Genomic DNA, 27,046 nt, shown 5'->3' on the forward strand with positions numbered 1-27,046 from the left:
GATGTAGTCACTCCACTGTAGAAGGCCACTGGGTTGGTCAGGCAGGACTTGCCCTTGGTGAAGCCATGGTGTCTGTCTCGAATTACCTCCCTGTCCTCCATGTGCCTTAGCATAGCTTTTAGGAGGCTCTCTTCCATGATCTTCCCAGGCACAGAGGTGAGGCTGACAGGTTGGTAGTTCCCAGAGTCCTCTTTTCTACCCTTTTTAAAACTGGGTGCAATGTTTCCCTTTTTCCAGTCTCCAGGGACTTCACCTGACTACCGTGACTTTTCAAATATCGTGGAGGGCGGCTTGGCAACTACATCAGCCCCAGGACTCTGGGATGCATCATGTCAGGTCCCATAGACTTATGTATGTAAATCTGGGAGATCTGCTAAACTTGGGAGAATCTAGGTTTCTCTGCTCCCAGTCCTGGTTCTGAACACCCAACCATCATTCACAAAGTCCAGCCCAGTGCACGTAATGTGGGTGGAAGAGAAGGTGAAACCTAGCAGATAATCCAGATGAGTGAAAGCTGCAAGAGCCATGGTGGAGAAAGCTGCTTAATCTCATGTCAGAGCATCAAGGGAGGCTTGATTCGAGGCACCAAATCATGAGAAATTGCAACAGCCAAATCCTTTATGAAGATTTATTTAGAAAAACCACAATGCTGGGGAGTCACTGTTACATAGCGTGGTAATTCACTTCTTCTTGAGTAATATGCACCACACTGTGCGCATGCAATTACTTTTGTTCCAGAGATAACATCTTCATCTAGAGTTATACATGTACACATATGGTCCTTAGTGCACGCTATGATTCACATGTATGTTAGGACACGCACAAAGTTGAGCTTTTCCATGAAAAAACTGTATAAAAAATACAAACCAAACTGAAGCTGTCAACACAAGAAGCAATGTGCAAAAATAGACAGTTACTCCTGAATGTTTGCCCAAGAAAAAAGGACTCTTCTGTCCCTGTTCCTCATTCAGCATTGAATATGCCAGATGTTGCTTGAAAGTAGAATTTTAAATAACTACTCACATCCTGACCTCCTTCATGTTAGTTGCAGAGATTTTTAACCAGCTAAATAATTCTATATTAATATGAAAATCTGCCTTCAACCATCCCCATCATGTGCTGTTGTTGTATTGAACAGATCTTTATATTGTTGCAATGTTTGACTTGTGAAGCTCAAGGCCAGGTGACAACCAAGCCCTTGGGTGGAGCACACAGAAGAGGCAGGACAGAGATGTCCCTGGTCACCGAGGCCCCTGGCAGGGGCTGGCAGCAGCTGCCTGGAGAAAATGGCCAGGGATTAGGAGTTCTCCTCACGCATGCTGGAAGGAGCCAGACCTCCCAGGTCCCCCGTCATGGGGCACACAGCTCCAGGCACTGTCTGCTAGCGCATGGTGGGGCTGGTGTTTGAGATGATACTCTCAAGTGCCCAAGGAATCCTCCCTGTAGAGAAAGCATGCCTATGCAAAGAGTATGGCAGGTAAAGGGATGGAGAGCCCACAGGGCCTTCCCCAGCCAACTACCTTCGTCCGTGATGCAAACTGTAGCTGACATGGATGGAGCCACCTGACTATATAACCACTTGTGTGGCTCTGAGCAAAGCTATAGGATGATGTGCTGCAGACATCATGAAGCAGTCAGACCAATCCATCCTTGTAAAGCTGCTGCATGCAAATACCAATGCTTTAAATGGCAATTAAGACTAGAAATGGATTGCACTTGTTTCCCTTAAACATATATGTATCACTCTTTAAAAAAAAAAAAAGTAACTGTTAAAAAAAATCTTCAAAATACATTAAAAAAAAGGTTGGTAGTTGGGATTCCTTTGGCTGGATCAAAGGAAAAGAAGAATAAAATAGGGGTAGTGTGATTCTAATCACTGAAGTTTGTCAGTAACCATAATATTTTGGTTTGGGGAATGAGGATTCTTCCTACCCATGAGATTTGATGCTGCAAAGCCCAGTATTCCCCTGGTAATCCGCATGTTTATTAAGGACTGTTTATTTAAGCCCATGCAGAGTTATGACTGTGTTACAGAACTTGCCTTTTTTTTAATGGCATATCAAAGTTTTTCACAGCAAATCCTGCATGGATCCAGGGAAAATCTCAGCAAGATTCCCCTGTGTGTTATGGTTTTTACTTGCAAAGCAAAGATTTCAACCTTATTCTAAGGAAGGGAAGGAGAGGTGGAAATTGTAAAGACTGGGAGCAATCCAGGGAAATGAACTGTGGGTACTGCACTTTACATCCCAGCTCAGCAGACCACTTTAGCAAACTACTTTAAGCGGGATTTAAGTGTATGTTATTCAGGTTGGAACCCAGTATGATGACCAGTATCCAACAGGAAGAGTGTTTGTTGCCTTGGACCTACTCATTTCCATTCTAAAAGGCACGGAGGGAGGATTCATCCTGTGAGCTTGCACCCCAGCTCTGTTTATGAAAATATCACTTCAAGTATGTCAAACATGTACCGGCTGCTCCTGGGGCTCCCCTGGTGTCTAATCCTTGGATGCCCAGGTGCCCAGTGGCTCACAGCTCTCCCCCTTGGGTCATGAGTACGCTGCAGTGACCGTGACCTCCAGCACTGTCCACTCACGTGGCTGAAGGAAGCAGTGCTTCATCCCTGTTGTCCCGAAGGAGCTCTCAGGGGAGAGGCAAGTGGCTCCTGGGTAGCAGCGCTCGCCCCAGGTGTGTTTCTGCAGCTTTCTGAAAGCACTGGTATGTGTGACACACCTAACCGGAGTCTCCCTTAGCTCTTACAGCATGCATACATGTAGCCAAAATGACCCTCTGGCTGTTAGAGACAACTGTTGGCAGTGATAAAACAGTGGTAGAGAATAGTTTTAGACTATTTAGACTATGAAACATCAGACTGAATTCGTACTAACATTTTGATGCTGTTGAGCCTTGGGGTTAGCTGCTGATTCATAAGTGTTTTCCACTGCGTTAAGATTACATCCACCATCTGAGTTAAGGCCCTGATTAAGCAAAGCATTTGTGCATATGCTTAAATCTGCCCTTATTCAGCTGGGCACTGATGCGACTACCTAAGTGCCTTGTGATACAGGGACAAACCTGAACTGGAGCCTATAAATTAAGCTATGTAGCTGTCACAACCATGCTTTTAATGTTTTTTTCTGGTAGCACAGCTGCTCTCCTGGATAAACTATTTAATTAATCTTCATCTAAAAGGTCCTGAGAATGGTTCTATAATACTAACAAATGTACATAAATACCAGAACTAAAAAAAGTCAAACATATGGCTCAAAGCAAAACAAATATTGCTCAGAATACTTGTTTAGATTAAGATTAATAGCTGTAAACTGTGCATTCTAGTAGCAAATAAAAACCTGTTGGTCTAGAAAAAACCCAAACCTTTCAAAATCTATAGGATTGGCAGCACTAATGGTACTTTACAGTGTGGAGTAAGGATAACAAATATCAGTGTAACATTGCAAAATGATCCACCTAACCTAAGCTTATGTAAACAAGTAGGCTTTGACAATGTTTATACGTCTAGGTGTGATCCTGCACTTGGACCTGGATGGGACCCAGGAAGGTAGAAGGGTGCTGTTCCAATGTGGTTCCAGCTGCCCAGATCCCACTGCAGGAGAGAGGCTCAGGGGTGTGATCCTGCAAACCTATCCTGGCATTACTAGTTCTACTCCTGGGAGCATCCCATGGCAGGATTCAGTTCGGCAGGACTATACACATATGAGTAAGGATTATTCACAAACATAAGGCATTGCAGAACTTGGCTCTAAAATTTCTATTTTCAGCAGAGAATCCCTTATCCATACACAAGATCATATTTTAACATACCAGAAGTGTCTAAAGTAAGGGTCAGAGTCACTATATGTTATGCTCAGTAACACAGTTAAGATTCTGCGTATTGGCTTCAGATATTGCAAAACATTTTTTTTCATTAAAATCAAACCAACTATGAATCTTTCTCATAAAAATTATCTGTGAAAGTTAAAAATGAACAGGCTGTGTTTTCAAGGTTAAACGGAGACAGTAACAGAAATGAGTAACTCCCATTGTAATGGTTTTCCAGTGCCTTCCCTTCTGAGCAGTGGGCACTCTGAGGTTGCAGTTGTTGGTGGCCTCCAATCTTGCCTTGCATCCTCTATGACACGGCTACTGCCGCTCTCCTTCCACTCGCTTTTTACGAACTAGACCAATAAAACAAGAAAAGAGCAGTCATTGCTTTCCTGAGAGCCTAAGGACTTTTCTCACTGTAACATGAATATGAAGGAAGAAGCTTCTAAAAAATACTCAGCTAAATTATGTCCATAAATGCTGTAATCAACAGATCTTAATGCTAAACAAAACAATTATATCTGAACTGCACTTTTCTATATCACAGACTGTAGAATTTCACCAAGTGTTCATATCAATACATTTTCTATAAAAATCAGATTCTGAGCTAAAGGGTTTAGATGATGATGAAATCACCATTTCCAGTGCTTCTTCCCAATGGCTCCATTTAGATTTTTTTGTTACAGTTTTATTGTTATTTTAAAAGCCACTGTGTTCCAGCTAAGTTGATACTGGTCTGCTCTAGCCTGCATGGCAGTGCTCTGGGTTATTTAAGCCTTGGGCATCAAAAATTAAAAACTTTTGTAATCGCACAAGTGTATACTATTGGTAAGAAATAATCATACCCTATTAAAAAAAACCTGAAGTACTCTTAAGTATTGATATCAATGAGTAGTGGCAACAAGGCAAACATCATATTGGACCTTAAATTATCTGTTTAAACTTCACATGCACTGATTGCATCAACCAATAATAAATTAATTAACTCTGGATTCTCACTAGAAACCAAGTAGGTTGAAGTTGCCATAAGCAAAGCAGAGAGTGATGAGCTTTGTGTTACAGGCGGGATTATTTTGACAAGCAGCCCCATGTGAATTTTTACAGCACTTAGGATACATTACAGCTGATACAGAGCAGGTCTAGTTGGCAGCATTTGCTACTCCATACCCTAATAAAAATGTATCGAGTCTCCTCTGACTTGGCCAGATAAGATTAGTAAGGTTCTTCCGTTCATGTGATACAAAATTTGGTGTTAGATCAAGCTGTCATGTCCTGTTTCTGATACTGAACTGAAGTACAGAACAAAAGCAGTAAAACTGGATGAATGAACGCTTTTCAGTACAGAAGGTCAATAACAATATATTACTACAAACATCCCATTACTTTACTCTCAGGAGGTTTATTTTGTAGTGCTTTCCTGGCAAACAGACTGCATTATTCCAAAGCCTACAGTGTAACATCAGTCATTTGTGTCTGCTTTCAGTGTTTTGTTGCTTCATTTATTTTATTGAATTCTTTTAGGTATTCTGTCCTACTAAATCTTGACCAAAACCATACAATACAAAAGCAGGAAAATGAAGACTAGGTATAGGACATATGTCTAATAGCAACTGGTTAAATAGTGGGAAAAAAGGTTTCTTTCTTTGTTGGTGGGATGTTTCAAATACCATTCCAGGACACTGACAGTTTCAGGACCAACAGTTTATCATTGCTATGATTAGGTACTACTAAAAATTAAAACTGCAGAAAAATAAAAGTATGCGTGAAGAAATAGTTTTTCGCTAAAGCGAGCAAAGGCATCGTGGTTCGACACCCCACTTTGAAGTAGAATTGATTAAAAACACATAGTTAATTTTTTTTCTTTCCCTTCTGTTGTAAATGACTCCTGCCTAGTCATGTCCTTCTTATTCTGTGTATTGAGCACACAGAGCAGAGCATGTCACGCTCAGGTAAGACTTGCATAGCTTTATTCTTTTCACCTGTACTTGGTCATGCAGGCAGGAAAATTTTTTTTGTTCCCTTGGTTGGGCAGGCTTGGTCTATCATGGGCAGGGCAAAGAAGTGAGGACTTCTGTGTTCACTGAACAAACAGGATGGGTTTGGCGCTCTACCTACTGGCCAGAACAGCTGACAGGGCAGCAGGAAATCCAGGAAAGACTGGAAAAAGACTGAAGTAACTTCCCTTCCCAGGAGTGGGAGAAGCAGAAGAAGAATAGTTGCTCCTAAATACAGTAGAGATCTTTGCTGTTGTCTACTCTAGATTCCGTGGAGCTATGCATCACCCCTCACATAGCAGATTGAAAGTTGTAGAGTTAAAATTCAATGTTATGTACAGACAGGAAAAGTTGTGTCTAGGATGGTCAGGGCTTGGCTCACATAAACAAATGATGAGTAGATGTAGTGGCATCTTACCCAGATCGTTGTTTTTAGTGATAGCTGCTGCTACCCTGGTTCTTGGACCTTGCTTTGTGAACTGGTATCCAAACTTGAGAATCTTGGAGTTCTCTTCCAGCATCTTGGCAATCTCCATCTCTACAGCTGTCCCCAGCTGCTGCCTCTGTTGGTGATGTGATGAAATGTCCCCAAAAGAAAAGAAAATATTTGTTTTCATATGAGAGAGAAATGGGTGGTTATATTTCAGTACTGTGCTGTAGACTACAAAGAGAATCCTGTCCCTGGAGATTTTGCTCTGGGCTTTATATTTGGCTTTGACCAGTTTTATTTAGAAGTTTTCCACTGCTTGGCTGCATGGGCACAGGATGTGAGCTTCAGAATGACTGAGCCACAGAGGCTGCCTTGACTTTGCCAGAGGCCTCTAGGAGAACCCTCCAGGAATCCATATAGAAGGGAAACAAAAGTGGACTCACTCAATGCTCTCTTTACCTGGTTGTCAATTTTAATCTCTGTCAGGGACTCATTCCCTTTCAGTGCATCAATCAGTGCCAAAATACCCGTCCCAGTGATGAAGTTGGATTCTACATTCAGACTCTTCAGTGTTTTGTTCACTTTCAACATATCTGCAAATGCCTGAGGGGTCAAAAAGAGAGAATATGAGATAACATCTTGAGAGTTTCATGGAAAAACAGGGAATCTGCAAAACATAGCTTAGTACCTACAAAGAAATAAAACATAAATAGGCTTAGAAGAACATAGAGGTAGATCAGACGAGATTACACTTCTTTGCACAGGGAAATTTTGCGAGGGAAAATGAAGAATGCATCCTACAGCAGACACAGACCTACTTAAAAATTGTTGTGGGTTTTTTTCCAAGCAGTGTTTAAACTTACAATAGCTACAGGGTCATTGCTTCGAGTAGCTGCAAGGCTGAATGTCTTCACATGCGTGTTGCTTTCCAAAGCTTTTGCAAATTCTTTCAGTGTTGGAATAGGAATATTCTACATTAAGAAGATAAATCCAGTAATTAGGAAAGCCGGTCACACTGGTAGACACTGATTTTAATTATTATCAAACTGATTGACTAATAGCCACAGTCTATGTAATTTAAACATCCCCGATGCTTTTAAGAGTATCTCAGAATGGACAAAGCATCCTCTGCTTCAGAGACCCGTGGAGGCCTGCACTAGGATGTGATGTCAGCACTGCCTTTAATTGGGTCAGGCCAATGTAAGCACGTGACCAGTCTCTGAGCTACTTTCCTGTTTTGCTGCTGGTTGTTCAGTCCCCACGTGCCAGCTCCCCCTCCATTTGCCTGTGCGGGCTAATTGAATTTGACCGGTCACGATTATATAGTGCCCATGAGATATCTTGCTTTACAGTCTGCTAAAGGCAGGCAGTCAGAGGGAGTCACCCCTTGGGCTTTTAATTGGCATTTAATTCAATATCAGGCACTGACGACCTTGGAGCCTCTACAACAGTTCCCTCCACATCCCTTTCCTGCGTGTCTTGCTTCTTCTGAACAGTAGAGACAAAATTTGAAGATAAAAGGCAAGGGCTTTGGAAATATTTGAGTAAACCCTCCTATGACGATGTAAATGAAACCATAGTATCTACCTTTATGTTGTTGAGATTAATTTCTATGAGACTAGGATCATTTGCTTTTATCCTTTGTAAACTTGCTTCCACGTTGGTAGGATTAGGTGGCTCCTCAAAGATGGGCTTGACCTTTTCACCTTTCACCACATCTGCAACACAAGATCTCATGAAATGTTGACGTGAGGAACAGGCATCATCAGTAACAGTCTGGCTTTTCAATTCCCATTTACGTTTGTACTGTAGCATTCAAGAAAGGGTTTCTATGAACCATAAAACTTGGAAACAGGAGTATTAGCCCTGCTATCCCTGCCATGCCCTTTGCACCTTCTGTGCACCCAGAAGCATGTCACTGGAGGCTGTGGTCACAGAGGCTGGGCAGTATCATCATGGGCAAATTCCTCATTTATGTACAAAAGTCCCAGTACAATTAATTTGAGCCAAAGCAGCTTTAAAGACTATTGTATAAGATGTAATATACTGCAAGGGCTGCTTTCTTCTTTGTCTAACATCTGTAAAGGAAGGTGTGCTCAGAACTTGCCCATTACGTTAGTGAGAAAATGTCCATGCACCTATGAATAGACTGTGCTAAAGGAACGTGATCAGGAGGCCCCTCAGTTTCCTTCTCTCGGCTGATGCTATCAGCCTTACTATAAATTCAATTAGCTCTTGTAAAATTGCAACATCTGCACTTTCTAAATAATAAAACTATCAAAGCATGAAAAGCAAGTCCGTCTGCCAGCACCAAGATTTATGAAGTCTTTGAGTATTCACGGTCCAAACAGATACAGTTTTTATTGCTGGAAGCTATGAGCTATAAATATTCTTAGAAATGCATTAAAATGATGACTTAGAACACAATTAGTACTTCTAATTCCCACGCATGTAGTTGTGGAGAGTAATTTATAAACCCTGACCACCCAAGCCACTAGAGGCAAGAAAGGAATATGTTACTGACCACAAATATGTTTAAACCCTTTTATTTTATGTTGCAGACAGTGAGTGATTTTGAAGATTTGTGCTCAGGTCTCAATGTACTACAGACTGCTGTTCAGTGCAGTGGGTAAAGTTCATGTCATATCATGGGCCAAAAGAAAACCAAATATTTTTTTAGAACTCATACTCTTAGTAGAGATGAAGTCATACAGAAACCTTGAGCTGGTTTTCACTCTGCTCCCTTTCACTCCAAACCGTTTTTTTTAAAACACTAATTCCCCAAGAGACCTCACATGTCCCTGAGTAACACGCCAGCCTTCCTAGGGAGTAGGGAATTGAAAACTACTGGTAAAATGCATATAGAGAATTCACCTTGGATGCAACGATGGGAAGTAAACAAAAACCAGCAAAGCATTTTTTGCACTTGTGGCAGCACCCTGCCAAGCTGGGACTAAGGACAGACTTGCACACTGTCCTCAGGTTAGACATCACAATACACTCAGTCTAGAGTTAGCAGTATTTTTCATTTTCTATTTCTTGTTGCTTCCCATGAGTTTTATCTTGTTTCTTTAATCATGGTGCTGTTTTGCCACACTGACGGGGAACTTTTGAGATGTCTCCCTCTTTTACTGAAGCATTTCACTTGGCTAAGGAAAGATATTGCTTTTGAACCAAAGAATATAGTGATGTGACAGTGATTTTTCTGGTTCTGAAGTCTGCGATTGGAGCATAGTTTAGCTGACTCACATAGCTGACATTTTGACTCAGTACAACAAAAATATTCTGAAATCTATGTGGATTAGTAATGCATGCAGTCGCCTGTTATGAGATAGATGGCAGCTCACACAGGGCCCCACTGGGGAGGCTTGTAGAGCAGTCTTAATCCTGAGAAAAATGAAGTGACACGGTGTCCTGTCTACTTTCCCACCTCCCCTTAATAATGAAGGATGGAAATGAAAGTGCTTGGTAAAGATAGCTGCTGTTCTCATGGCATTACAAGAAGAAAACACTTTTTTAGTACTGTTTCCCTAGAAAAGGGCATTCCACAATTTTGTCTTAAATGTGAAGCTCTGGATCAAGGCTTGGCAGCTCTCAAGAAAAACTTGGAATTCAGACGTACCCAGTTCTCCCCCCATCCAGACTCCTGTCAGTGGCTGAGCTAAGATCTGATTCACCAAAGGTCTGTTTATTTAGTGCAAACATTTCTGGATTTGTTTCTAGTAACTATAGCTGTTTCTGTTGGGGGATTTCCTGAACGATTATGCTTCCCACGTACTGAAGGAACCATGTAACGGGCCACATTTAAACACGCTGCCACAGGACTAAGGTGAGGCAGCAGATCAGAAAGAGTAGCCGGGGCAGGAGCACATCCATGCGGCCTTTGCCTCCCTGTGAATGCAGCTTGACGTGACTCTGGTCACAGATGTGACTCTGCCAGGGATTCTGCCCTGTGATTACAAGTCATTTTTCAGTTGTGTAAATGTAGGTACTTGGGGTGAGATGGCTTGGCCTGCGCTGTGGCCACCTCTTAGCTACAGCTGGCTATGTTTTCTGTCTGCTGCCTAAAGTGAAGTGGAATGAAAATATGTATGTCTTGGCTTCTTAAATACTCCCATCCTTTCAAGCACCTCTGCAGAGCCAGATAATGCTCTCTAGGAAAACAAAGCTCCTTAGGAATGATTTATTTGCACAGTACTGTTGTCATTATAATGAATTTTAAGATTGTATTTACTTTAAAGAGCTACCCCTCATGATTAATTAGATCAATCAAGGTAAGGCCCAGTTACATTACACTAAATTAGACCAATACACCCAACCTATAAGTGTACAAGTCCATAAAGATGACATAAGAGAAATCTGCTTGCTTACTTCTCACGGTTCCTTTTCCATCTTTACTGCGGGCTCCTCCTTCATCAAATTTTGGGTTATTGACCATGTTGTGCACTCCAAGAACAGCTAAAATATGTAAATACCAGCAATAGGATACAATGTTAATGGCAGGAACAACGACTGAAGAAAAATACCTGCTACAAATTTGAGTTTAGTTCCCCAAACAAAACCCCCTTATAAAATATTAACTCTGAGTCATGCTTGCCTGCTTGTAGGGAGAGTCTTTAGGGGTCTAAATACTAGAGATACAGACATTTTTAGTATCGATGTTTGAACAACTGAATCAACATAGTACGCATATCACAGAAATGTCAGCTGGAAGGAACCTCTGCAGGTCATCTTGTCCAGCCTCCCTCTCAAGCAGGAGCATTGCCAGCACTAATCAGGTCAGCCATGGCTCTGTCTAGCTGGATCCTGAAAATATCTAGGGATGGAAAGCCCACAGTCTCTTTGGGTAACTTGTTTCAGTGCTACAGTCCCAATAATTTTTTCCCCTAATATATGACCTAAACCTCTTATTGCTCTTTGTATCATTTGGCATATCTGAGAAGAATTTGACTGTATGTGTGGTTAGCTTAATAAACTGGCATTCACACTGGAGTTTCTTATAGAAGCACATGGATGCTACTGTGCTTGGAAAAAAAATATGTATTCCAGGACTTTAAAATAAATAGTGAGTATATAAACTATTACAAGAGCAATGACAAGAGAAACCCAAAACTCCATAAAAGAAGCTGCAATATTATCTTTTGTGGAACTTCCATGGTGTCAGAGAATAAATCGTGCTGTTTGCTGATACTTTTCCCAGAAATTATCTAACTGGACTTTAGTCTATAGGATCATGCATTAATCAAAAGTTATTAACTTGATGTAGATTTTACATTTATTACCATTTTTTTCTTATGGAAAATACTCTGTTCTGTAAGCAAATATCTCTAGTTGCTGTCACAGTCTATTTTCAGAACTCTCAGCAGTAGATGAGCTACTCACTGTTTTTCATTAGACTTTGATACCTACAAATTCTGTTGTGAATGGCTGGATACTGACCAGAGCTGAGCAAAATTTGGAACTTCATTCCATGAACTTAAGACTGTTTGAGAAGTGCCAGCTGCATTATAATTCTGTGACTCCTGTGATGCTTCACATTTCAGTCAGAGCCAAGACTAATGCATTCAGAAATGGGTGGTGTAGCCAAGAATTACAAAGATAATGGCAAGATCACATCCTCCAATAGGACAATATAGTAGCTGCAAGAGTTTTTAGTTTAATGTTGATCTAACCCAGAATTGGATTAATGTAATATGCTGAAATATTTCATTTAGATTTTCCTAATGAAAACAAAAAAAATGTCAATAGTGTTCCAATTCTCCCACCAAAATTTTCGTAGAGACTAAGGCCCAAAAAAGGTACACTATGGATCTCAGCCCAGGGAAGGATAGGATCCACTCTGAAGTGGGTGGACAAGGCAGGAGATGTCAATGGTTCCACAGGGAGGTCTCAACACTAGGTTGTGCAGGATTTTAGGATGGCCCATTGACATTAATCTCAGCAGCTCTGGCTGGTTTGCTTCTTCCCAAATGAGGGATTCAGATCATTCTCTTCTACTAGCATAAATATGTGACACACCCATGATAGAAACTGCTTGAAAGTCACAGGCGGCTCAAGAACTGTAGATTGGCCTTTGTTATACTGTAGGTTCAAATATTATTTATGCAAGTGGATACACCTCAAAATTATTTCCTTTGTGCACACTCTAGAACATGAGATTATACTTTGGATTAAAGGAAAAGAATTAAAAGTGGAGAAGATACCCAGGTCTAATCAGCTGGCAACCAATTTTCTGATTGAAGGGATTAGCTTCCAGATTTCCTCATGGATGCAGGATCTTCATTCACTGCACCCTCTAACAAGTTTATCCTGCCATTTGGGATGTCAGAGTTGAGAGGAGGCAGCAATAGTATTCTAAGAACAATGCAAATGCAGTAAGATCAATGGTCTCCACCACAATGCAAGCATCCCAGCCTTCAGTCTACCATCTACCCTTCCTTTCCCCGAATCATGTTAGCTGGTTCATCTTCTCCCCTTGCCTGACACATCAATTTTAAGTAGATGAGAGAAGTCTAAAATGCAGCAGCTATCGAGTCACACTTGAAGCCATCACGGGCAATGTGTGCCCACAGGTTGGCCACTTGTGAACCAGCCGGTACTTGAGAGATGATCATGAGACACTCCTGGTGGCAGGTCTAGGCAGAGAAAAGCTGGAGGTGTAGGGGTATCATACCTATATATTATCTAACCTGCAAGGTCATAGAGCTCAGTATCTGAAGCGCTGGCCAGGGCTTCTTCTAGTTCTGGATCCAGGGTCACTTTCTCTTCTGTACGAGTTTCTATGGGCTTTTCTTTAGGAATAAATATTTTTCCTAAGAGAAGAAAAAAGCCAGAGTGAGTAATGAATTATTGGAACAACTCCTCTGCCTCCTGGCAGTGGGGGGGAATAGGTCTGTGACAGTAGAACTGCTTGGAAATATTATCAAGTGCATGTTTTCCTTTCTTGATGCTATCCTCTGCACCAGGATCTTAATAAGAGTGCAAAAATAAAAGGTGCAGACTTTTGCTCTGTGTTGGTGATTGTTGATATGGAAGCAAATTTCCTAAAATAAATCCCCAGGAGCAGTCACAGCCAGCATTTTTCTGAAGTTGCTGTGGCCTTAAATAGGCAGCATCAGGTATTCACAAAAAGCTTGCAGAGATTTCATCCTTATATTTAAAAGAGGCACTAGAAGCAGCTAAAACCACTCTACTGCAAGAACCTTTCAGTTTAACAAATTCCATGCAAGTGTCTGAAAGCTCAGCAAACCTGTTCTCTTCCAGTAACTCAGTTTAATTCCCAGCCTCTCCACGAGTATTCTTCCTCTGTGTCTCCTGATGATCATTCACATAAATAGGCATATCCTGATCATCTGTGCAGGCCTGAAAAGTCTGAACTGAACTGAACCACATGTTCCCCAAGAAAGACTCCTGACCTATTTGTCTCTCTTTGTATGCTGCTGTTACATTGGGGTTAGCAGGTGTGTGTTTCCATGCAATATTCCCCCAAGACTGAGATCCCTGGCCCTTCTGCTGAAATGAGAAAACTGTAGGACAAATCCAGAAACAACACAAAAATTCCCACTACTCCTTTAGCCTGCTATTATACTTAACCTCAGTAGTGTGATGATGTAACAGCAAATGCCTGGAGAGAGGCCCTTTAAATCAGAGCTAGGGCTGCACTTCAGTCACCAGCGCTGCTGGGCCTTTTTTCCACTCAACACTTTCTTGTACCAAACGCACACAGTCAATAATACATTAGGTGATGCCACATGCAACAGACGGTGTCATTGCTCTGATAATTCTGTGAATTCCTATGTTCTACTGTCCACCGTGGAGTAGTTCCCCTCACCTTGTCCCTAACAACTACTTCTCAAGCAGGCTTTAGTTAATCCCATTGTAATGAAGCTGTGATGACCTTTGGATGCAGGTGGCTTTGGCCCACTGTCAACTTTAACTCTGCATGTAATGCTTGAAGCATATCCTGTGGCTTTCTGAAATATCTCTAAAATAGTTTAATTTTAACTATATTAGTGATACTATTTTGTTACCATTAATAAATGCAGTTCTGATATTTAGTGCTGAATTACAGATGCTTTGTCATCCTTTTGTGGCTAAATTTTTCCCCGTTATGGTCCAAAGTATCATTTTCATGTACATAATACCCAATTCATTTATCTCTTTCATACAAGTTTGTCTGCAGCAATTTCTGTACTGTCAGCTTCCATGACTGAGGTCACTGAATAAGCTCAGAAGAAAATTTTAATGGAAATTTCTGAAACTCTGTCAAGGTTTACTGATGCTGGATTTTGAATTATTTACCCTACAGATATTTGTACCAAGGCTAAATAATTTCTGAGTACAAAACTGGACAGAAGGTTATCTAGAAAGACAAAGTAGTATCATATTATGATTCATTTTTCATGTGATATTTTAAGTAACTTTTTAAGAAGAGGCTTCTAGAAGATAAAAGCCTTTGTGGGCCAAAGGTAAGAATCATTTTAACTTTCCCCACGCACTGGGTAATATGAATCAGACACAGCCATCTCAGCAACATCAAACAAAAGTCAAGTGGAAATCTGGAGTGAGAAATACTCTGTGAAGATAGATTAGTCATGCTCTCCAGATTTCATAACAGCACAGGTGCTAAGATTTCAGGCTCTCTTTGTACTACCACTCAATCTGAAGTGTGGGATAGCAGCTTCCAGACATCGCTGACCAAGACTTAACCTGATGCCAGCTTGACTGGGAACGGTAACACATAAGGAAAAAAATTCATTACTATGTTGGAAGCTAGAAGACCAAAGTAATCAGAGTATCTGAGTAAACAATCAATAGTGAGGAGTACTGTCCATAAAATATTTTCCTTTCAGATCACTGGAGGTTCCACATGAGTTTCAAGTCATCTGTAGATTGTTTGAGATATCTTGAGGGAACGCTACTTATCTTTATCCTGACTGATAATACTATCCCCTAACAGCTATACTCCACAGAGCCATAGCTTGCATGAAACATCTCCATCAGGCAATTAAGTGATTCTTCACAGACCCAAACCCCAGCCACACTGTTAACAAATACTGACAGAAGTCTATACTTTCACATATAACATTGTAAGGGGACAGGGGACCTCGAGTCTGATGTAAACTGGACATAATATGTAAGACAGTTGGTCCTTCTCTATGAACTTTGGATGTGAGTAAGCCAAGTATCTTGTGTAGCAAGAAATCCAGGGGTAATGGAAACCAGTACTGGCTCATAATGTTTCTGTGCAGTTCACATATATAAGAATACAGTTTTTAAGCATTTCAGGCATATGTAATTCTTGGATAGCAGCCCAAATCTTTTTAAATGTGTATATGACTCCCAGTGATAGTTTCACTTAAAGCATTCCTGGCAAATGTTTTAGAAAAAAATTCTATTACTGGTCCTATGAAATATTTAAAGGGCCAAGGTCATGTCAAAGATGGTAATATATATCTTTAATATATGCAAGCCTTGCTGGCGTCCAGTGGCGTTTTAAAAATATTCTTTTTTTTGCTATCTAGATAAGAACATTCTTTTGCATTATCCCACTGTGAAGAGATGCTGTAGTATAGCAGATAGAGGTTAGAAAAGCTTATGCATTTAGCATGTTATTAGGAATTCATTACCTGTCCACCAACAGCAAAACTGTGTGTCTGTGTTTATAGATGGCTGTCAACCAGTTTTCCTTCATTATTCTAAGGACAGAGTTTGAAGATTCAGGAGGTCCCTCCTAGTTCCACATCCATACATTGTAAATTCATTACATAGTGCCATCATGGAATTCACTGATGAAATAAAATATGGATTGTGGCTTGCTTCTTTTAGTGGTCCAGTTTAAATTTAAAATTTATTATTTGGAAGAAGCCTTAAAAGAATAGTGACATTTTATGATTTTAAAGTGAGATTTATGAAGAAAGGCTGCTGCTCTTGGTGCTCTCTCCATTCACACTGTATTTTAGAAGGTACTTTATTATAACATTCCATGTGGTATAATTAATGTTGGCTGTGATACATTTTGCCTCCAAAATACGCTTGTGTTCTGTGCTAAGTCTTAATAGTAATAGCTTATCTTTCCACCAATGAAAAACACAGTGACAAAAGTTATGTTTATACATATCAAACTTTAACAACACAGATAACCACATTTATGTACAAAAATAATATATTCTCATGTTTAACTGCAAAATAAAATTAAATTCCAGTAAAAAAGAAGAAAGCATTAAATATAATTTTATTTTTTCACGGGCATAGAAACCCAAAACATCTGGAATCCAAAGTGCTTTCTTTGAATATGAAATTTTAAGGGTAAATCAATGCAATTCTCCCCTTCTTTCTGTGAAACTGGGATAAGTGCTTGGGGTGACCTGGATGACAACTGATGCAGCTTATTATAACCCAGAGACTTTCTGACTGTGAGTGCAGTGAGTAGAGATTTGTGCTGGCTCAGTCTAGCAGCAGGCCTATTCCTTTACACACACTGCAAAACTTCTATTCAAATTGAAATATGATATGGTTCATGTTTGACTCAAAAGAGGCTTGGGGAAAAAATCCATTGAAAACCGGAGAGAAGGACTCAGTAAAAAAGACTACAGAGAGACATAGTAATGCAGAGTGAGATAAAAGGAAAACAAATTCTATGAAAAGAAGAAATACACTAGGTACAGTCATAAAACCATAGATGTAATTTTGCCACTTGGTTTCAGCAAGCTCTGATTTCCTGCACTATGCAATCGCCCCCATAAAAGCAATGTCAGAGTAAAACAAGGAAGAGATGTATCCCTAACTTCATCTCCTTATACAATAATACTTAACTACGTAACCACATATGCACATCTACAGGAAAATGTGTTAACTGAGCAGGGAACCACTTCAAGTGTATTTTCTTGAAGTAAGTTGATTTGTTTATTGTTATCTAAGGGGGAAAAAAGGGAATTTGAATAGCATAGTTGATAGGATTTTACTAGTGTGTCCAATCTAAAAAACATTTTGAGGATTTCATCTGCATTTATAGTCTACAGCATTTGGAACATCATTTTTGGTATGTCTTCTCCCTGCTTTCCTCCTTCTGTCATTAGACTTTTGTGAATAAATATAAATTGCCACCATTTTTATTTAGTATAAATACTTAGTATTAATTCCCACCTTGTACAAGCCAAAACTCAACAAAGCACTGAGCAATGGGAAATAAGCCCATTTGTATTAGCTGTAAAAATGTCCTTTTATCTAGCATCAGTTTTATTAAGGATAGTCACTTAATTTTATAATACAAATGCATTTTCTGCCATAATTGTAAAACAGTAATGTACTTTCTTTTCCTATAAACTGTAGTTCGTGTTATTGTACTTTCAAGAAAATATCTGGTTACACTTACTACTTCTTACTTTTCAATGAATCACTGGCTACAGTGAGTGCCTGTTTATTCTCAATTACAGAATGCTACACTGACCTTAGAAGTGAAATTCAATAATCTTGGAAATCTGCCTTGCATAAATCACAGGCACCTGATTCAGTTTTTCCATTTGCACTATTCTTTTCTTTTGAGGCTTACTTAAACTCCTCCTTACAAAATTGGTTCTTACCAGGAATAAATTTGTATTATGAAAAAGAAAACAGGCCAAGTTCAAACAAGTGTGAAGCTGAAAGCTAGCAGTAATTAAAATGCAGTATCATAATTGCTGCTGTACTGTTACTCTTGGATTAGTGTCTGCATAGTCTATGCCTTAAAAATTATGATGATGGAATAGTAAGGTTGCAAAGTTATGCTTTCCAAAGTTATTAAATCTATTGTGCATATACAGAAGGTGTAAGGTTAATTGCACCGGCATCTTTGACTTTGATCAGCGTGCTGTGATTCTGCCACCATAGCGATACCCTTTAAAGTATTCCTCTGAAAAGTATACTTTCTCAAATAAAAATAGACAAAAGCCAACCTATAATCTTTAAACCAGAAGGAAGCCTGGAATTTCATCAGACCCTCACATGGATTATCACAACAGTTAGGATCCCCGCAGTCCTACAGCAGTCCTCTGGATTACCACCTGGATTAACCTGCTTCCCCAACGGAGCAGAAAGCTCTTATGTCTGATGTGGAATGGCAGCAGAGGAGGAAGAGAGTCAAGCTGTGCTGTCAAGCTGTGCCGCTGGGTCTCAGGTTCTCAAAGAACCTTGAAACTTGGGCAGAGCCAGATGTCACACTAGTTATGTTCCTCTCTGGCCTCTTTTCTCCCATGCCGCATATCCTTCTCCTCTGTTCCTTTCCTCATTGCCCTGTGCCTTTCCCATCTCCTCTGTCTCCTGGTTTTGCACATCTTTGAGTCCTGACCCTTCCCACCATCTCCTTTCCTTGTGGCCTCTCTTCCTTACCACTGCTCTCTTCTACAGCTCCTTTCCCCAGAGCTGCCACATCTAGTCCTTCATCCTGAACATATTCATACAGCTCCTCAAATCCCACCACCTCTCTGCACTAGCCTCTCTGTTGGCTGTTTACTCTTTTCTTCTCCTTTTACAGTGCCCTTACAAAGTGAGGGAAGCACTGTGAGAGCAGAAGAGAGTCTTCCTGCCTGTGGTTCTGGTGTGACAGTGGCCCCTCAGATGAGCCATTCCAAAGAGCATCCGCACAGCCCACGCACCCTCCAGCCAGCCACGCCAGGTCTCTCTGGGCACTGCTGTGCCGTCACATGTGCTGTCTGCACATGCAGGCAGAAGCTCTGAGGACATGACTAATACTCACTGCAGGAGGACTATTTCAAGAACGCTATAACAAACTGGATATACAAGTACAATATTTTGAAGATGCCAAATTCAAGTGTATTTCTCTTGAGATTGCAAAGGGCACACATTTCAAGTCCCCTCTTCAAAGCATGGAGGCACTGCAGCTCATAAAAAAACAGCTGGAAAAATTTACTCTAGATGGCTAAAACAATGTGTTTTCTCCTAATCTTCTTCTTGGAAACAGCTAAGTCCTTTCTGCTGACACTTTCCAAAAATTCAGCCTGAGGCAGACTCTCAGCATGGGAAATTTCAGCATGAACTGTGCGAGTTTGGCAAAGTCATAAGCAACTAAAACAGGGTCTTACAAAAGCAAGCAGTGAAAGGCACTGGCTAGAGGCATTACTGTCAGCAACTGCAGCACTTTCAATGCTTTAAGAGGCAAACTTCGGTTCTAAACTTAAGCCTTGAAGAACAGGAAGAAGGTGGCAAAAATCTAAACAAACCATTTCAGCGTTGTGAGTGAAAAGACTGCCTTTGTCAATCCAAGAACGATATCGTGTCTCTAAACTAGCCCCTAACTTTTTTAAATAGAGTGTGTCAGAGAAACTGGAATTGGAACTCATTAGCATCCACTGTAATACTTTGACCTTCTGCAAATGACTGTCGTTATTACTAGTGGTGTGTATTGATACTCTGCTTGGCACAGCGTGACACGCAGGATAGATGGTCTGTGCCAGAGCAACTGAAAACAGGGGCTTGGCCAGAAGTTCTCTGGTTTAATCATCCTTATTTTCTTCCTTTTCCTTTTTATCAGTTGGCTAAAAATGTTAGCATTTAATCACATACCAGCATGTTCCCTTTCCCTTTCCAGCCACAAATAATAATAGCCCAATCCACTGGAGTTTTTCCATGACTTTGATGAGAACTGGATCAGATCCAAAATGAAATGATTTGGCAAGGAGCAGAAGACCTTGTAGAAAACGGGGATAGTGGTGAAGGGTTGAAACAGCAATTCTCATAGCAATTAAAAATGGCATGGCCAACTTTTCATATCGAATGATATTTCACAACAGAACTTTTTTCAATTATGTTTCATTAGTATCATCTAGTTAAGAGAACCACTGCAACAAAGCAAGAACAGAAATGTTGTTAATAGTTTATGTTTGTATTACAGTAGTACTCGGATCTTAACTAAGATCAGATGTACATACTGCATTCAGTGAGAGAAAACATGCAGCGCTGACGTTGCTCTTTAATATTTTGTGCCTGCACTGCCCCTTACTTTCTCCACCTTTTCTTTTTATTCCTGAACTTGAAAATTATACAGAAAAGGCTTCACAGTGATCAAAGTGTGATAACCGGCTGTTCCAGCTATCTGTGTTGAACGCAGTGCGTCAAAAGTAACTTTGGTAGTTCATCAGGTTCTATATAAGGATTTCTAGAATATCTATCCTAAGTAGGAACTGATCCAAAAATACATAAAATAAACACAAACTGCCACTCACTATGGCTACAATTATCAGCCCTAACCCCCCATACCTCCGTTGCTCATTAATAACAAACCCTGTGTTTGTGGGAATGGCCGATTAACAGCTGTGTTGCACAACAGTTCCTGAAGGCCACTAGATCATTTGAATACCACAATGGGAGCACACGCTCACCATGGGGACATCCAAATGAAGTCCTCATCCCTGACTTGTGTTAGGGAGGATGGGGGGTAAAAGCAGTCTGGAAAAATTGCTTGGTGGACAGTTTGGGTGTGCACCTGTCAGGCTGTGACCATTCTGGCCCTGGGTCAGCGCGAAACTTGCGTTTTCATTGAAATGTGAGAGCTATCCCCTACAGGCTTAAAACTTTCTTTTGTATAGTAATTAATGTAGTACGTTAACAAGCTGAAATATGGCAGAGGGCCAAAACCCTAATACATGCCATACGTTTGATTTTTTTTTTTTTGCCAAACATTTCCAACTTCTCGAAACCACGATTACAATCAAAAACAAGGCAATTCCCTGCACAATCAACCCCCCACCTTGAGCTCATATTTAACATTTCCTGTGTTTTAACCACTCTGAATATCCCTGTCAGCTCTGGAATTTGTTTTGGCTTGTTTTCTAGCACAATCAAAACCTTATGGTTGTGTTCAGCATATAGAGACCAACGCAGGCAACTGAATTGTGTCCTTCAGCAGCTGTTTGGTATTGCTTTTCGGTCAAGAACTCTAATAAGGCATTAACAACAAAAAAGAAGAGGCAGAGACAGTAGATAAAAAATAATGATGTAGCAGAGACTGTTCTGGAAGGAGGATATTTTAAATGCCACCTTATTTTCAGCTCATCACTGAATTTTCAAGCCAGTATCAGATTTGAACAATAAATGTAGGAACTGGTAGAAATGTTGCTCAACGTTTGGTAGAAGCATTCCACTTCCTAAATTTGAAAAAAATAAATACTTTCCCAGTGGCAGACAAATATCAAAATACAAAACACTGGCAAAAGCTTAAACAACACTTGACATATTCTAATCCTACTGACACACAAATATTCTCAGGTGGTAAATAGTGCCAAATGGTACATTGGCATCAACACCTCTCATTTCTAATTATACGCAACCGGATGCATTTTAGAGCTGCCCCAGAACTAAATTTTTAAATTATAGAATTAGTGTAAAATTAATTTGAGGCTATTTACAGTATGGCTAGATTACAGTGCTGCTATAACGTAAAGAAATAATTCAACAGGGATATATAATATTATAAATATTTACCAATCTGTAAATACACCTTAGAGACCATCAGCATACAGAAGATGAGGAATAAACTTTTCCTCAAGAAATATCCTTCTTTAGTTTCTTTTGAGGACACATTTTAGAAATGTAAATTATTTATCCTGAACTAATTACTAAGCTTGGAAGAATACTAATTATTATTCAATTAATGTGACTTTAAATCTAGCATGTAGTATCAGTATCATATCTTGGAAATGTCTTTGCAGGATTGCTTTATTTCCTTGCATGAAAAATATCTTCTCATAAATGCAAATCAAGTAATTAATATTTTAATACAGTGATTCTGTTATTGTTTTTCCAATTGAGGGTGTCAAAATAAGTAATGCTGCAGTTACAAGCATGGATTCTAGGATCCAGAGCCAGCCACTCATGGCCTTTGTGCAACATTCATCACATTTCACCAGATTCACCCAATTAGCAGGATTATCATACGATTCATGGGAAGATTTCAGTACCTTTGGCAGATGGAGATTTCAGTCATATGTTTTATAAAGCTCAGATTCTGCATGAAGTCTTTGCAATGCAGAGCAAGGGGGAAGGAGAACAAGAAAAGGAGGCAGCAAAGCCCAGTGCTTCAAATTTGGTGGTCTTTCTGTAGGATACCTCCTGCCAAGCAAGCCAGGGGCAGCAGAAGAGATACTCAGGTACCAATGCCAAGCTCAGAATAAAGAGATTCTTTCTCAAAACCAGTTCCCTTAAAGCAGCACAAAGATGACACTGTGCAGTCCATCCTGTTCCCAATTGTTAAGGTACTGGACCTCATCAGATCTCAGATTGAGTTATTTCTAATATTAACAAAGAAACAAAGGGTATTTCCACAACATTTGGCCTTTGACTTCATAGCAAATTTAGCAGAATTCTTTGCATTTAGATTATAATTGTAAATTGACTGCAGAAATCACAGAACATGTGGTTGTTTTCATATGACTTAATCTGCTAAAGTTGATACCAAGGATTTTGTCAGGAACTGGTGGTGTACAGGGAATGGGAGAAATTAAGAGGATAATTCCTTTAGCCTAAAATGCTGTCATAACCTCATAGTTGTGATAATTCTTAAAGTTGTAATTTTGAAGTAAATGATCGCAGTGAATCAAAAGCCAAAATAACAATAGCTTTAAATGCTAGCATGGCTGAAGTCATTCTGTGCTGAGGGAAGAATGAAATGTTGATTATTAGTGTTTGTAAAGCAGTGGTATTTCCACACCGGAGACACCAGCAATGAATAAGCAGCACTAATAAGCACTTTAAGGGCGTCTGGAAGCAAGCGTAGGAATAATACTGCTTTAGCCTCATCAAAAGAAAACTGAAATAGAATAAACAGGCCAGTATGTACAATAACACTGTCAGGGACAATACAGGGATTAGTTTTGTGCAGATCAAGTGCTAGTCCTATGGGTCTATGCGATTCCACGCACGACTGTTTTTTTGTGTACTTATGTTTCAGCATGTTTGGAGATCTTAGACATGACTACAGTGCAAAATGCAAAGTCTTAGCCCTAAGTCAGTAACTATGAGTAAGGTGAGACCTGACTGGAGGAGTTGGTAGAAATATGCAGAGACCTGCAAGTGGTAGCTGCTCTAACACAGTTGTGTGTAGGAGACTGGAAACAACTGGTAATAAATCCATACTTTCCTTTCTCTACAGTATGTGCTTGATCACTTCTGCTACCAGCAGAATCACTGCAGTGTCACTACATTTCAGTGGGCTCAGAGTCAACCCTGTGAATAGCAGTAAGTGCAAGTTACGATGGAGGAAAAAGTAGGTTAAAGAATATGCTGCATGATAAAATAACACATGAATCAGATCTAGCTGAAAAATGCCTCTTTTGTCTAAACCCATTGTTTCAAAGACTGAGAACACAATGAAATGATAGTAACAGCTCTTGGACTGCAAATAACATTTTGTATCTTTGATAATGACACATAAAGTAAAAAACACTGCCTTTGATTTTCTTGAAATATCTGCTTTCCCTTAAGCAGATCTCATTGAAATAATGGCAAATTCATTAGATGGCCAGAAATGGACCCAGACATAGTAAGTTCCTTCTTGAACGAAGGAGTGGCCTGAGGTAGGCGTTTTTATCCACTGTATATAAACAAGGAAAAGGAGATAATGGTGCTAAAGGGACACTGTTTGCTTAAAAATATGACTGTTCCTGCCCTAAGGTTATCCTACCAATGTTTGAATGATTAGAATTAGGTTTTCCTGTTTTTCCCTTTTGTTCCTGTAGCTGTAGGACAAGGGGAAGCAGAGAAACTGTCTGCATGAATAGCATTGCCAGATGCGCTAGTAAACAAGTGGAAAAATACTTATTTTTTTGTAAGCGTATTCCCTGAGCTATTACTTACAGCAGTTGTAGCAATACTTACTTATAAAAGCATTTATATATTTCCTCCTAAACACCTCCCCCACTACAGTACCCTTGCATGGGCCTAATGCTTAACATGGGAATAGTCCCAGTGAGGTTAGTGAGGCCACCTTTGCCCATCCTTGACTGCAAATAGAGGTATTTGCTGATCTGGGAGCTGCTGATTGAGCCCATTGCTGGACTGGCATTTGTGTGTTCCCATACCCACCAATAGGCCTGATTAAATCTGCCAGTATAACTCCAGGGTAGCAAGACAGACCACTATGCAGCAGATAAAACCACCAGTTCATCTCCTGCTACAACAGCTCTAGATCTGACTCCTGAGATTCACTCTGCACAGTAACAGCCTCCACCTCTTCTGTCCCAGCGTATTTCACAAAAAGGCCAGGCAGCAGTGGATGCCTGTGCCCAGGCAGTCCATTACTCAACACCGACATGAAGATGGACAGTACCTTTCTTTTCCCCTGTAAATGGTACAAAGTCTTCTCTGTCTTTGTGCTCAAGCGCTTGCTTCTCCAAGTACGAGAGCAGGCGTTCTCTGTCGAAAGGGCCTGTGGCAGGTTTAGTGGTCTGGTCCTTTTGCCGAAATCCTGCTGGAAGCAAGGCATTCTGTGAAAGAGAGGGAGGCATGTAACAGAGATGAAGCAATTTCATATAGTGTTCCAAACTTCATTTCCATGTTGTTTTTTAAGTGAAATCATTCTTTGCGTGTTACTTCACATAATGCTCTTTGGTGACAGCAGTAACACACGTTACCTAAGTGTAACCATTAAAACCAGTATATCTTTCAGGCTTCTTGATTGTACCACCCATCAATATTTTTATGAACCATATTTACAATCACAGCACCAAAGAACTAAGCAAGATCAGAACCCTTTGTGTTACACATATTGTAACCACAGAGTTTGGAGTCCAGGTAAATAGACCAGGATAAGTTTTCTACACATTTTCTTCATTTATTCTTTTCTCTCCCCATTTTTCTCTCTCTCTCTTCATTTTTTCAAAAATTCCTTTCATTCTAATGCAGATGTCTCTAGGACTTCAGAAATGAATGGCACGCACAGAAAGTAATTGGTGAATGATGTGGACTTCAGCTATTCAGACTATGCGGGAAGCAAGCAGATGAAGCCCCACTTTAAACATGTAGCTGTGTGACCATGTGATTGCATCTGCATCCCATAATATAGGGAGATGGATAAGGCTCCCACATTTCAGTCCAGGAAATCCCAGAGAGGAATACAAGTACATGGAGTTTGGAGTGCATGTGCAGTAAAGCCAACATGTTGAAGATGCCCCAGAGTACTGCAGAAACACTTCACCGTTGGCCAGAACACACACAGTAAATCTGATCCATGGCAAGTATCCAGTGAATTCTGAACACATCCAGTGAACTCAAGTCACTAGACATCTTATCTGTGCGTGCACAAACGTGCCCAGAGCGCTACAAATTTACTGCACGTATTTAGCCTGGCTACATATGCACCATGGCCTGTTTTGGTGGGGTTTTTAATGTTCTGTGCCTCCATTTGAGATGCCAGATACTTGAAAATGCACTGTAGAAGTGGTAGTAGTGACAGAAGTGGCAACATGGAGGGAGAGAACAGTAAAGCCCACCTTTAATTTCCAGGTAAATTTGTGCTATTAAACTAGAAGCTATAAATCTATTGTGCTTTTTCAAATTTGCCTCCAGAGTGAATGGATTTTATCTGCCAGTTTATCAGCCAGTTTTTCAAATTCCTTCATCAGTTTGGAAGGTTTTGGGGTAGGTACAGTCAGAATTCTCATCCAGCATCTTGTGACTGTAACCTTGTTATTGTAGGACCAAATGGTTCCCAGGACAGATATCTTTAAATTCTTTGTGAGAGTGTCTTCTAACATCCAAATTATCCTTGCTCTCTAGAAGATGACAGTTGTGTAGCTGAATCTTATTTTTCTTAATCGTGCCTAAATATATTCTCTTCAGCTAAAAATATCTGTGCTGAATGACATAGTCAACAGATCTCAGAAGTTCAGAAGATCTGATCTTCACAAACACACGTTATGTTTGTTTGTTTATTGCTGTGCTCAGAAATAGCAGCCATAAAAACTCATCGTGCTGCAGCGTACAAACACGGTTAAAGATTCAGATTGCAGACAAGCTCATGTCTAAATAGACAAGGGACGGAGAAAGGGCATGGTACAAAAGCCAGGAGCACATCACAGCAGGAATAAACCCAAAATGCCCCTAGCTGAGCTGCTCATACTTTGGGATACGCTGCCTCTACTGTAACAGACAAATATAAAATGCTGCAGTATGGGGTATTTATAATAGGCAGCTTTTGAACTCTGATCCCCCTGGCCCCCATCACTAACCTCAGGATCAAGGTCATCAAGAACATGCTCTAGCTGTTTCAGTTCATCCTCTGAGAGTTTGCTGAGTATTTCATCTTCATTGATATTCTTATATTTCTCCAACTCTTTTCGGAAGGGCAGAGACATGGCTCCTGCTGCACTGCTCCACTGTCAAGATTTCAACCATCCAGGAATACTGAGCTTCTTGCGGCTTCACTCGCTGTTAACAATAAAGCATTATGAGTTTCTCCATTGAGCTGATACAGTCCTAAAAAGCCGGCATTTCATTGCTGCTAATGAAAACAAAGCAGCAAGATGTCCTGGCTGAGCTGAGGGGGTGTGGGAAGTGCTGGGGCTGCCTGTGCAGCAGCCAAGGAATAGCAAGGAGGGGTACTATACACTCGGGAACCTCATGGGTGCAGTGTCAAAGTGAAGCTTTGAAAAATAGATAAGAAAAAATATTGTGAATTTGTCCTTTTCCATAGAGATAAATCTGGTTTATTTAATTTGCTTAGAAACAGCAGTACCTGCTTGTTCTTTTGGCTAAAGGCAGAAGAAAGTGGTAGAGTCACAGAAAACAGTCCAACGCTGACAAACAAGAAACA

At 40.3% G+C, this 27,046-nt stretch overlaps 1 protein-coding gene across 2 annotated transcripts in view; it reads right to left on the reverse strand.

The window, feature by feature from the left end:
- Positions 1-614: 614 nt before the first annotated feature.
- LOC141948293 (tropomodulin-2) overlaps positions 615-27,046 on the reverse strand; it is a 36,666-nt gene continuing 10,234 nt past the window's right edge. For both annotated transcript variants that reach the window (XM_074880550.1, XM_074880548.1), the window contains exons 2-10: positions 26,463-26,661; positions 24,563-24,719; positions 12,933-13,055; positions 10,615-10,701; positions 7,831-7,961; positions 7,107-7,214; positions 6,703-6,846; positions 6,232-6,376; positions 615-4,172 (exon numbers count right to left, since the gene is read on the reverse strand). In XM_074880550.1, coding sequence (XP_074736651.1) covers positions 4,138-4,172; positions 6,232-6,376; positions 6,703-6,846; positions 7,107-7,214; positions 7,831-7,961; positions 10,615-10,701; positions 12,933-13,055; positions 24,563-24,719; positions 26,463-26,588 — 1,056 coding nt within the window. In that variant the 5' untranslated portion in view covers positions 26,589-26,661 and the 3' untranslated portion in view covers positions 615-4,137. The remainder of the gene's footprint in view (positions 4,173-6,231; positions 6,377-6,702; positions 6,847-7,106; positions 7,215-7,830; positions 7,962-10,614; positions 10,702-12,932; positions 13,056-24,562; positions 24,720-26,462; positions 26,662-27,046) is intronic.

The sequence above is a fragment of the Strix uralensis genome, chromosome 11, assembly GCF_047716275.1.
Source record: "Strix uralensis isolate ZFMK-TIS-50842 chromosome 11, bStrUra1, whole genome shotgun sequence".
Taxonomy (NCBI): domain Eukaryota; kingdom Metazoa; phylum Chordata; class Aves; order Strigiformes; family Strigidae; genus Strix; species Strix uralensis.